Raw genomic sequence first — 12,354 nt, forward strand, 5'->3', positions numbered from 1 at the left:
TGTTCGTGAGGTCCCATTCTAAACGAACAGGTGGTTGTTGCAAGACTTGTTCGTTGCTGTTGGTTGCTGTTCATCAAGCCAGACAGTCTGGCACCTGCAATCAATTCCCATGGCAACTCAGGCAGGGATTGTCTGAACTATGTCTGAACTCCTGCTGTTGCCCTGGAAACCCCAATCTAAGCCCAATTTAGCTTGATAGGCAGGTCTTTCTTTCAAGTGTGGAGCTCCAAATTTGTTACAACAAGGGAGCAAATAGCAGGGGGGAGGGGGGCTCCCAGCTCTGACTTTGCAGACAGTGAGAGGGAGAGTGACAGTTGCTGTTGGGCCAAGCTATTATTTATTATTGGTATCTTTCCTGCTGCCTGCTCAGGTAAGGTTTCTGGAAGTGGTGCAGTAGAGATCTACCCCTTCAAGTTCCAGGCTGCCAGGCTCTGAACCAAGCTATTATTTATTATTGGTACCTTTCCTGGTGCCTGCTCAGGTCAGGTTTCTGAGAGTGATGCAGTAGGGATCTTGACTTGGATGATGGCTGGAGGATAGCCTGCTGGCCCCCACAAACAGCCAACCATGAACATGTTCATGATCAGGGCCATGTTCGTGGTTTTTCGTGAGTCCCTGTTCGTGGATGGCAATGATCAATGAACATCATGTTCGGGTTTTTTTCTGTTTGTGCCCATGTCTACTTTTGACCTGCTGTGATATCCATGTGGATCTAAAATAACTATTCAATATTATTTGATTATTCAGTACACTCTTCAGTATCAGACAGATTTTAAAGACCTCCACATTTGTTTGCTATCCAGTCTCAATGCAAGACATGCTCATACCCATAGACAATAAAGAATGATACACTTAGTAACCACCCTGGTTTAACACCAAGATATAATTTAATGCATCCCATTTATCACTGCAAAACTTCAACAAATCTAAAATTCAGCCCCAACCAGTTTTTTGTTAAGTGTAGTTAAACTCAGAAAGTTGTATGATATTTGATTTCCTTGTGGTATGTCTTAGCCCTGGTTTTCAGTGAGGTGGAAGCTCATATGATGAAATGTACCTCTATTAAATAATCCCTGTACAAAGAAAATTAGCATGTCTAGAAGACGACCTAGGCTAAGCCTTGCTTCCAGACACCTGGTTTTCTATTTGGAAGAACTATTTTTTTAATAGAACAGTGTGCAATTTATGTGAGTCTCCTCCTGCAATTTGAAACTGAAGCAAGCAACACTGTTGCAACTTAGCCCAACAGAACCAGTGTCATTCACAGCAGCCAGGTGCACTGGGCTCAGCCAGTGGGGAAACACCATAGAACAGAACCAAGCAGTACCCAACCATAAGGCATTCCCTTGCTTCAGTTTGCTTCTGTTGAGTTGAGAACGGACCCCTCCAGCACTCCATCTGAGATTTTTTCCCCTCAGATTCAGTAAACAAAAAATTCAGGTTTACTGAAATGTTGACGGGTGCACTTAGTAAGAAAGTACCTAAGTAAGACGGGTACTTAGTAAGAAAGTACCTAAGTAAGAAATAAGCCTTGGTGCACTATATATTTTTGTTTGCTAGTTGTCTTGAATGAAATCTTACCTCCTGAGAACAAACAAGAAACTTGACTGTTCAGTTACAAAACCTATAGCTACAACAGGTATTTTCCCCTGCTATAGTGTCTTTATATAATTATTGTTTCTTCCAGGAGGACTTCAATGCCCAAACATCAGCATGTTGCAGGAAACACGCACCTGCAATGAACATCCTTGCACAGTGTACCACTGGCAGACAGGACCTTGGGGCCAATGTATAGAGGATGTCTCTGTGTCAGCATTTAATTCTTCTTCCAGCTGGAATGGGGAAGCCACTTGTGCAGTTGGGATGCAAACAAGAAAAGTCATCTGTGTGAGGGTCAACGTGGGACAAGTAGGACCCAAAAAGTAAACATAATGGAATTTCTGGTACCCAAAACATTGTTGTCCAAAACTCTTAAGTATTTGCATTTTCCCTGTTATCTTCATGAAATTTTCTTGGAACACAGCTGTATTGATATAAAAAGGGTTAATTTTCCAAATGTACAAGAATTCAAATTACATTTATCTGATCAATTTATGTTTTGCCTTTTTGAATTCTGTAAATAGCTGTGAAGAATAAAGTTGTGAGCGATGATGATAGTAAAAGAGGTAGCAGATGAAACAAGGATAAAAATATGTCAGTTGGTCTTTGAATCATGTTAATGTCACTTAGTAAGTTTTTAAAGAGCAGATGTATATGAAAGTCTAAATGAGAACTCTGTTTTTAAACTCCCCTTAGTAGAAAATGATTAGTGTGATATAACAAAATCAATATTATTGGCCTTACTTTCAAAGTTACAGACTTCATTTTATATTACTTCAGTTTAATTTAACCTTGAATAAGGTTGCAAAGGGAAAAAATCAATAGTCTAGTTTGAACTACAGTAGCTTACTGTATTAGTGACAATTTTGTTTGAATTCTTTGATGCATCAGTGTCACATGGCAGAATTGCAGCTTACCACCTCCTGGTTCAGTCCAGATATCATATATTTTCCAGATGATTCGGTATGGGTTCCTGAACTGAACAGCAATTCTGATTTCATATAAGGTTTCTTAACTGTGATCCTGCTGACTAGAGGTGTGCAGTTCGGTTCAGAGTTCAGATTAAAATACTGAATTTTGGCTGATTTGGTAAATTCCAGGTATTCTGAATCAAAAATCAGGTATTCTGAATTTTTACTGAATATTCCAAAAAAAATTGTAAAATTCAGACGTTGTTTTCGATGGGAAATTCACTCTGGGAGATATCTTGTGGCCTGGAGGGGTAATTTTTCAACTAAACTTTACCAAATTCAGTGGGAACCTAATACTGACTGTTCTGTAAAGATCTTTCAAGATTCATGAAGATTAGGTCCCAGTGGCCAATTTTATGCCACTGGGACCCCCCCAAAAGGTGCCATTCTCTATTATTGCCTACAGGGAAAAATATCTGGGGCCTAGCCAGGGGCTGGGGGATGACATTTTTCATGCAAACTCCACCAAATTTTCATGGGACCTACTCCTGACTGTGCTCTAAAGTCACTGCAAGTTTCAGGAAGATTGGAGCCGGGGGGGGGGCAATTCTATGAGCCCCTGAACAAGGTGCCTCCAGCCACTTCATTGTTTCCTGTGGGGAAAAAAGTCAAAAAGTGAAGGAAGGGGACCAGCACCACATCAGAGAATCACATCCATTCCACACAAACCAGACTGAAGCAAGCAACACTGTTGCAACTTAGCCCAACAGAACCAGTGTCATTCACAGAAGCCAGATGCTGGGTTCAGCCAGTGGGGAAACACCATAGAACAGAACCAAGCAGTAAACAAGCACAAGGCATTCCCTTGCTTCAGTTTGCTTCTGTTGAGTTGAGAACGGACCCCTCCAGCACTCCATCTGAGATTTTTTCCCCTCAGATTCAGTAAACAAAAAATTCAGGTTTATTGAAATGTTGACGAGTGCACACCCCTACTGCTGACTAGAGATGGGCATGAGCCGGAAAAAAACCTGAACCATATGGTTCATGGTTCGACAAATTTCACGAACCATGAACTACAAACTTTCACAAACCTGCCCCGGTTTGCGAACCGGTTCATTTGGTTCATGAAAACGTCACATCTGGGTCAGAAAATCATCACTTCCGGGTCAGCAGAAGTTCACTTCTGGGTCAGCAGAAGGTCTGCAGGAAGTCCACCCCTTGTTGCCTAGGAAACTGATTGACACCAGGCTGTCTGCAGTGACAAACCAAAAACGAACCAAATGAACCAGCCTAAAAGTTTGTGGCGGTTCGTCAGAAATGGGATCTGACAAACCGTGATTCGCGAACCATGAACAGGCCTGGTTTGTGCTTAATTTTGGTTCATCTTTCAGTTCATGGCCATCCCTACTGCTGACCCTTCCAAGTGTAATAACTCAACTTCCACCAAAAAAAAATCCTACCTCTTTGATAAAATTAAGCATCATTTTACTGAGATAAGGCATGCCAGATTATAATTACATAGGAAAATAACATTTCTAGGTGCACTTTAGAGATTATTGCAAAGTAGCTAGAATGGCCTTTTTGCCAACTTGAATGGAGAGGTCCTTCTGTGGGATGTACACAACTAAACAAAAACCCAAAACATTTGTAGGGAGGACAGTTTGGAATAAATGATCATGACAATATGATTGTTCAAACTTTAGTTATCCTGAAGTCCTATTTGAATTATCTCCGTCACCACGTAAGACAGAGTAGGTGTGTTAATACAATAGTTTTTGAAGGCCTACATTCAGCATATCCTGCCACTTAATTTGTGCTCTCTTTTGTGTTGTTGTTTGTTTTAGGTGTCCTGAAAGCCTTCGTCCTGAAACTGTTAGACCTTGCTTGCTTCCCTGTAGAAAAGATTGCATTGTGACTCCTTACAGTGACTGGACACCATGCCCGTTATCATGTCAAGAAGGTACTACCTTAGTGTTTATTGATGTCAACTTCACACTGTGACCAATGTCACATGCCATCAAGGTTTCTGCTTGGAGATTTCAGTGTGACTTTAGAATGCTTAATGGTCTTTGGGTTGTTCTCGCTCAGTTAGCACAGTGGCTTTTTAAAAATGCATTTCTCTCTGGGTATTGTATACTCATTAGGGCTGGATTAATTGTTATTAAACATACTACAGAATGGGGGCCCCAAGGCATATTGAAAGCCCCTACTGTGAAGTGTCATTATTTAAGAGTACCTTTATCCTGTTTGCTATCTTGGCTTCTTTTAAAAATTCTTTGGTGCTGTTCCCTTGTCATTTGATAAGAGAAATATCACTCTTTTTTACTATTATGAGGAAATAAATTATTAGTAGTTTGCAGAGTACGAAAAGCAAAATGACCAGGCTTTAACAGAAGAAGTAGATTTGTGCCTTTGAGACTGTAGGCAGAGTAAGGAAATATTGTGTATAGATTAAAGCAATATAGTGGTATAGAACATGGTTTGGTATATCACATCCCTGCTCATTAATTCAGAATGAACACTTATAAATCTACCCAAGACAAGTAATATAGTAAAATCCTTTACAAACATGGAGTTCTGGTGTGTGAATGAGTGATCCCATACATTTAAGAAGATCCTGTGCAACAGTTGGCATGGTTAATTAAGGTGGGAAGGTTGTTACGTGATATTTTATTTATTTATATGATATTTTTAGCCTACCCAAACTGAGGGCATAGAATGAAACAATATTCAATAATGATAACATACAGAAACCAATGTAAAATGCACATAAGTTTCATATTCATGACCCAACACTTAAAAACACTAATGATAATCCTTATAACAACGTGGCAACAACTTATCCAAACACTTTTCTTCTTGTCTTTTTTTTTCTTTGTCTTGTATTTAGTTTCTGAAAAAAGCAAGGTTAAGGAATGTGGCAAAATGGCAAAAGGGTGGATGGGGGGGGACTATAAAAGCTTTATTTTGTTTTGTAATAAAAGGGTTTACAGAATGTAGTGAAGCAGTTAGATGGGGGGGGGGTAGAGTGCTGAGCCTCAGCCAAAAGTGAGGAGGAGGTAGTTTAACCTGTCTTAGACTTCTCCATCCTTTTCCTGCCCATTTATTGCAACCCACTAATTTTGACAAGGTGGTGTACATAGTGAAACTGTATTAGCACAAGGAAGCTTAGAAAAGCACCTTGAGATTCTCTTTGGAGGTAGAAAAGGAGGCAAGCAGAAAACTAATTGGGGTTTATGAACAAACTGGCCAGTTAAATTTTATCTGATAGACTAAGCAGGATTTGTATCAATAAGTTCTTTTATCATGGTATCTCAATGCAGCCAATGAATTAACTAGTTAAGTGTTGTTGATCCCTGTTGCCTTGCAGTGATTTAGAGGAAAGAGGAAGAGTCACATAGTCGCCATCCAGTGATAGCCATAATTCCTTTACTTTTTATAATGCTATTCTTTATAATGTTAATACAGAGGAACAAATATCTTAAAATACTATCTTTAACTCATTTCCCCTTTTAGTTTGATGTGCATTTGTATCTAATATTTATATTTGCAAAGCTTATGGTAACAGCCCTTTGGAATGATTTCAGTGGTTGTGATACTGCAATACTTGGAGAACTGTATCATAGGGATATCATGCAGAGGTGCAGATAGCTGATGCCCCATTATAAAATTTAATTTTCGTACTTTGGGTCAAGGCGGTTGCTGTTCTTTTGTCTGTTTCCTTGGAAGGAGGAAATCAAGAGAGGGAATGAAATTCTAAAGAATAAACACACATACTTGTATCGTTAAGTATCTTATTTAAGCACATGCTGCCAGATGTTTAATGATCCTGCTTTCTGTACTAGTTACACATTGTACATAGTACTGTTTGATTTTCTTCTGTGTTGTAAGGGAAAGAAATTACTGAATTAATATTTACTAGATACTTCTTTCTTTTTTTTCCTTTTTCCTTCTAATCTTAGTGGAAGGCATTCATCTTAATATGCTCCATCATCATAGCTGCAGTCAGTAACATAATTCCTTGTTCAGGTGTCTTAATCCCCCTGTGATATATGCCACCTATTGTCAAAAAGGATGGAATTGCTGTACTGAAAAGATACCCTTTATAGTTCACAACTAATTGTCTTGTAAAAATGAGACACATACGAAGTCACATTTACAGCCCTTCTGGTTAGTGATTAGACTATCCTCTAACTAATAAAGGATTAGACAGATTAAACTTGTAACCTTTTGAGAAACTAAAGATCATGTGGAGCCTGGAAGGTTTGATGTGAGGGCAGGGAAAAATTGAGCATGCTGCTTTTAATATGGCAAACACAATGAAATATCCAGTATGGTAACATTAGAGGCATCTGTGAAGGGCTTCTGCTGCTCTCTCTTAACAACGTGTAATGCCATCTCTTGTTTTTAATGTTTATAGTGATGTCTTTATGCAGAGATTCAGTTGCACACATAAGAACATGTAGAAATTGTGGGAATGGCCGAATGTATTGACATGGCTGATAGTTCTGCAAAATGAACTTAATAACATCTGTCAATAAGCAATATTAATTATTTAATACTTGCCCATTCAGCAGAAGACCTAGCACTGGTTTCTGCCTTTATCTTTATCAATCAAAGCAACACCGCTTTGTTGCCAACTATTTTTGTTCATGCTACTTTTGGATTACAAGCTTACAAGAAAAAAGTGCATCTTTGACCTTTTTAAAATAGATTAACTATTTTGAGATCTGGGGAAAATTCACTGATATCTTGGTGTTGCAAGAAATATGTAGGACATCCTTCATAAATGTACAGTGTATTGCAAGGTAGTAGATTCCTCTTAATGTTAACAATAAGGATGTTTGAGTTCTCTCCTACAACCTCTGCCAGCTGTGAGAACTCAGATTCAACTTGGAAAAAGTGTAAATTGTGGGATTTGAATAAATTATCTAAACCAAGTGTAGACTCAGCCTATTCCGTATTCCTGCAATGAGAAGGAAAAAAGTGAATATATTCTCAGCAGCAGAAATGGTGGTGGTTGCATTCTACACTTATGACAGAAGTCACAGTTGGGGATTTTGCCCATCCAAATGTGTCCAAGGATGGTGAGAATTTCCTGTGGTCAGAGTAAAATGTTGTATGCAAATTCATTCTCAGATGTCAATGTAGGGAGAGATTCAGAAGAATATCACCACACAGAAATGGCACATAAAGAGACTTTATGAAGAAGCCACAAGGGCAACCAAATATTCCAAGAGTGACTTGATCACCTGCTTTGTTCTTTCAAGTGGTTAGGAGACTTTTACAATATATCATGTGTAGTAGATGTGTACACAGTTGCATGCCATCCTGTGTAAGTGTGAGTGAAAACAAGGACGATCTGATATCTTTTGCTAGGTCAAATTCTTCTGACTTGCACGTGGGCAGGCTTTTAAGGTTTACAGAGCATTCCTTTAAGCAGCGTACAAAACTCGAAAACAATGAACCAATAAAGCAAGAAACCATTAAAAGCTATTATATTGCTTACTTTTGTATGTTCATTCTTCAGGGACAGCTTGGCAATAATTCTTTTAATAGTAATATAAGAAGAACATAATAAGAGCCCTGCTGGATCAGATCAGTGGTCCATGTAGTCCTGCATCTTGTCTCACACAGTTGCCAACCAGTTGCTATGGAAAGCCAACAACAGAGTATAGAGGATGATGCCTTCTCCTGAAGTTGCCTCCTGGCACTGGTATTCAGAGATTCACTGCCTCTGAATAGAAAAGTTCCCTATAGTTACCAAGACAAGTAGCCACTGATAGACCTATCCTCCATGGCTCTGTCTAATCCCCTTTTAAAGCTGTCTATGCCTGTAGCCATCTCTACATCCTCTGGTAGTGAATTCTACATCTTAATCACTTGTATAAAAACGCTGAACATATGTTCAATGATACTACACTAAAGATGGAACAGATTCCCTGGGGCACAATTCAGAACTGGGTCCTGCTAACCAAGCTATTTTCCTGAAGACATTGGAAAATAGCTTGGTTTTTCCAAAGTCAGATTCCAGTCCAGTTAGGAGCTTGATGAACTCTTGGGAGCATAACAAGTTCAGAATACCTCTTCTCAGCTTTTATGAGCCTCTGACCTCCTTTCTCAGCTGTCCAATCTCTAACCTCACTCTTTGGTGGTAACAAATGCAGTGAGAGAAGTCCCTTCCTAGCAGCTGGTCTTTCTCCCCCCTCTACCCCAGCAACTGGGATTTTACCATAGTATGTTGGGCTACAAGGAGCGAGGGAGAAGGCAAGAGAAAGTGGACCCTGGCTGTACTATTTCAGCAGGCAGCTGGGAAGGGGGAGGAGTTCTCCAGCTTAAACCACAGTTTGAATCAAAGAACAACTCTGGGGACCATCTCAGATTAGAGACAAGAGCGCTGTGTGTTTCAAGGTTTGTATTATGAAGCTATTAGAAAATTCAATAACATCAATACGCTCTTTATCTCTGCAAGAATATTTTAATGCGAAGTCCATTGATTATTAATAACCTGTAACATGTAGGAATTTGGTACAGATAGTTTCTCTGAGACATGCAACATCACCTTTTAAAACCATGATCAATAATTTATATTCTTATGTTTTCCTTTAAGGGTTAAAAAACTCTCCTTTGTTTTTAAAGCAACAAATGTAACCATTTTATACCTCACACCCTTACTTTAAATACCCCACATTCTGGCTGGATAAAAAACCTAAAAAATAAAAAAATAAAAAATAGGTTCATTTCTAAAGTTATCTAAAGAAGGGAGCTCTGACTTTCAAAAGCTCATACCCTGGAAATCTATCAAGATGGGTAGCGATGTTAGTATATCTGTAGCAGTGGAAAAGAGCAAGAGTCCAGTAGCACTTATAAGACTAATAAAATTAGTGATAGGGTATGAGCTTTCATGAGCCACAGCTCACTTCAGGTATCTGGACATCTACTTTGTCTTTAAGGTACTAGTGGAAAAAAATCTTAACATTTTACACAATGTGTCTTTTCTACCAATAATTACTGTGATCCAATTATAAAGGTCCAACTTCTAAAAAAATTTTGGAAAGTGAAACATTTTTTTTTTTGCTCATTTGCAGGGACTGCTACAGTAACAAAGCAGTCTCGGCATCGTGTCAGCTTGCAACTCCCTGCAAATGGTGGCCGTGATTGCCCAGATACTATGTATGAAGAAAGGGATTGTGAACCTCTTCCTGTCTGCAGTTTTTACAGGTGATGTTTAATGGACTGTAGAATTTTAAGCAAAGGTTGTTTGGTTTTAAATATCAGTTTTCTGGGGAGAGGAGAAATTTGTTTTGTTGTATGAGAAGCCATTCTGAGTGTGGGAAAAGAAAGAAAGAAAATCTCTGTGAGCCCTGATGATAATTCCTTCTTCTCATAATGGGATATGGCCTGTGTTTCACAGGCAATTAGTCATCTCAATTTAGCAGTGTGAAAATGGCTTGTTCAAACAGTAACATTCGGTGGCTGCTTTCAAATGCCATGATTACCTCATGGCAAAACATTGGTGAATTGATCTCATTATGTCTGGTAACATCATTCATAGAATACTGATGCCAGTAGGTCGGACATTATTTTAATCTAGTGTTAATATTCTGATGGCCAAACTCCAGAAACAGTTTTTAGTTGGAAGGGGGGGAATAGTGAGATTTTAGAAATACATTGTAGGCTTTATTGGTGATTTCCACTGTAGTAGAAGGAAGGATAGATACACCCAAGAGTGCTGTTACCTTGTGTACTTGCTATAGAGAGAATAATAATGGAATAGTGATGATGATGTACAACAGATGGCAGACAAAGGGAATGTCTACAAAGTGCTTCCTTTGAGGATTGGATGTGCTTGCCTTCTGCATCCAATTCAGGCAGCCCACATATCTGTGGTCCTTTCATATGCTGGGGACACACACTCACTGTCTGTATGTCATACAGAGATGATTGCAAGACTAGTGCAAGCCGCACTGTCTGACTAATTGATAGCAGAGTATTGGCACAGAGTATCCTATACCATATAATCAGGTTTTAAACAAGAGTTCCACAAGAGCAGGAACTGTCCCACTCAGATGTTTGTTCTATGTATTTATCTGATTGATTGATTTAAAGTATTTATATAATATTTCATCTCATCAGAGTCAATATACGTCATTAATCATGCGCCTTTCTCTCCAAGATTCAAAGCAGATTGTACAATTTTTAAACATGACAATAAAACTAAAAGAATACAATAAACACGAATTAGAAAGTTTTCAGAGATGTTAAAACTACAACACTATTCCTTTCATAAAAATATCCTCCAGACTACCTGTGTTTTACATATTCTATGGAATAATAATAGTGTTGGAGTCTTCCAGTAATTAACATGACTTCCCAAGAGAAAAACAACAGAAGGGCTCATTCACCGAAAGCATCTTTTAAATTTAAATTTTGCATAATGCTAGTGGAGATGAAATTCCAAAATGAACTATATGGCAGACATCTTGGCAATAAAACTATTTTTAAATATACTGGGTTGGATCAAATGGCTCCTTTTCTCCAAGATGGGGCCAGTGTGGGCTTAGCTAATACAGAATACAGGTCAAGGTTTAAAAAAACTCTTTGTAAATAAGGTTATGCACAAAAAAATTTGGTAAATCTGAACTGGGAATATCAAACCACAAAAAATTTACTATTCCCTGAATATTGAATTGATTATCTAGTCTGGTTTGTTAATATAGCAGAAATTTAGTAAAAATCAGCCATTGTTTCCTATGGGAAAACCAATCTGGGGGCTCTCCATTGGGCTGGGGGAAGTCATTTTTCAACCAAATTTCACTAAATTTCATGGTGTCTGCTCCTCCTGTCTGTCCTCTAAAGCCTCCCTCCAGTTTCATAATGATTGGCCAATTTTATGAGCCTCTGAAGAAGGTGACCCCAACCAATCTCCATTATTCCCTGTGGGAAAACCACCTAGGGGCTATCTGGGAGGATTTTTCAAGCAAACTCCACCAAATCTGAAATAAACTGAAACAAGAGAATGCCTTATGGTTGGGTACTGCTTGGTTCTGTTCTGTGGTGTTTCCCCACTGGCTGAACCCAATGTCTGCCTGCTGAGAATGACACTGGTTCTATTGGGCTAAGTTGCAACAGTGTTCCTTCCTTCAGTTTGGTTTGGGAGGAATTGGTGTGTTTCTCTGGTGTGATGTTGGTCACCTTGCTTCACTTTGGTTCTGGGGAGATTCCATTTCTGTGCTTCAGTTTGCTTCTGTTGGGTTTTCTTGGGATGAGCTCAGCTTGCATTTGGGAGTGTGCCTTGGCCATGGCTGCCTTACCCCAGTATGTTTCTCCAGCAGGAATAAGCCTTGATTTTTTCCCCCATAGGAAACAGTGAAGTGGCTGGGGGCACCTTCTTTGGGGACCCATAGAATTGGCCCCGGGTACAATCTTCCTGAAACCTGGATAGCCCCCAGATAGTTTCCCCCTTAGGGAATAATGGAGAGTGACCAGGGGCACCTTCTTTGTGGGGCCATAAAATTTCCCCTGGTGTCCAATCTTTATGAAACTGGGGGGAGGGTGCTTTAGAGGACAGTCAGGAGTAAGCACCCTCACAATTTGGTGAAGTTTGGTTGAAAAATTACGCCCTGCAGCCCACCGGATAGGCTTGAAATTGATTTTCCCATATGGCTGAATTTTGCTGCATTTTACTGAATTTTACCAAATTAATTTGGTTAAAAAAATTGGAATACCCAATCTGATTAAATTATTTTTGCATTTGCAAGGGAGTAGGCAACAATCTGCCTTTTTATCTGCAGGAATTTTTTTCATATAGGAACTGTCAAGTCCTGTGAGTCCTTATCTACAT

General features: G+C 39.1%; 1 protein-coding gene across 1 annotated transcript in view; it reads left to right on the top strand.

The window, feature by feature from the left end:
* Positions 1-12,354, top strand: part of THSD7A (thrombospondin type 1 domain containing 7A) — a 378,974-nt gene that overhangs the window by 271,002 nt on the left and 95,618 nt on the right. Inside the window, exons 11-13 of the mRNA XM_054991106.1 lie at positions 1,688-1,922; positions 4,355-4,470; positions 9,599-9,731. Of these exons, the coding sequence (XP_054847081.1) occupies positions 1,688-1,922; positions 4,355-4,470; positions 9,599-9,731 (484 nt within the window). The remainder of the gene's footprint in view (positions 1-1,687; positions 1,923-4,354; positions 4,471-9,598; positions 9,732-12,354) is intronic.

Source organism: Eublepharis macularius, chromosome 11 (assembly GCF_028583425.1).
Source record: "Eublepharis macularius isolate TG4126 chromosome 11, MPM_Emac_v1.0, whole genome shotgun sequence".
NCBI lineage: Eukaryota > Metazoa > Chordata > Lepidosauria > Squamata > Eublepharidae > Eublepharis > Eublepharis macularius.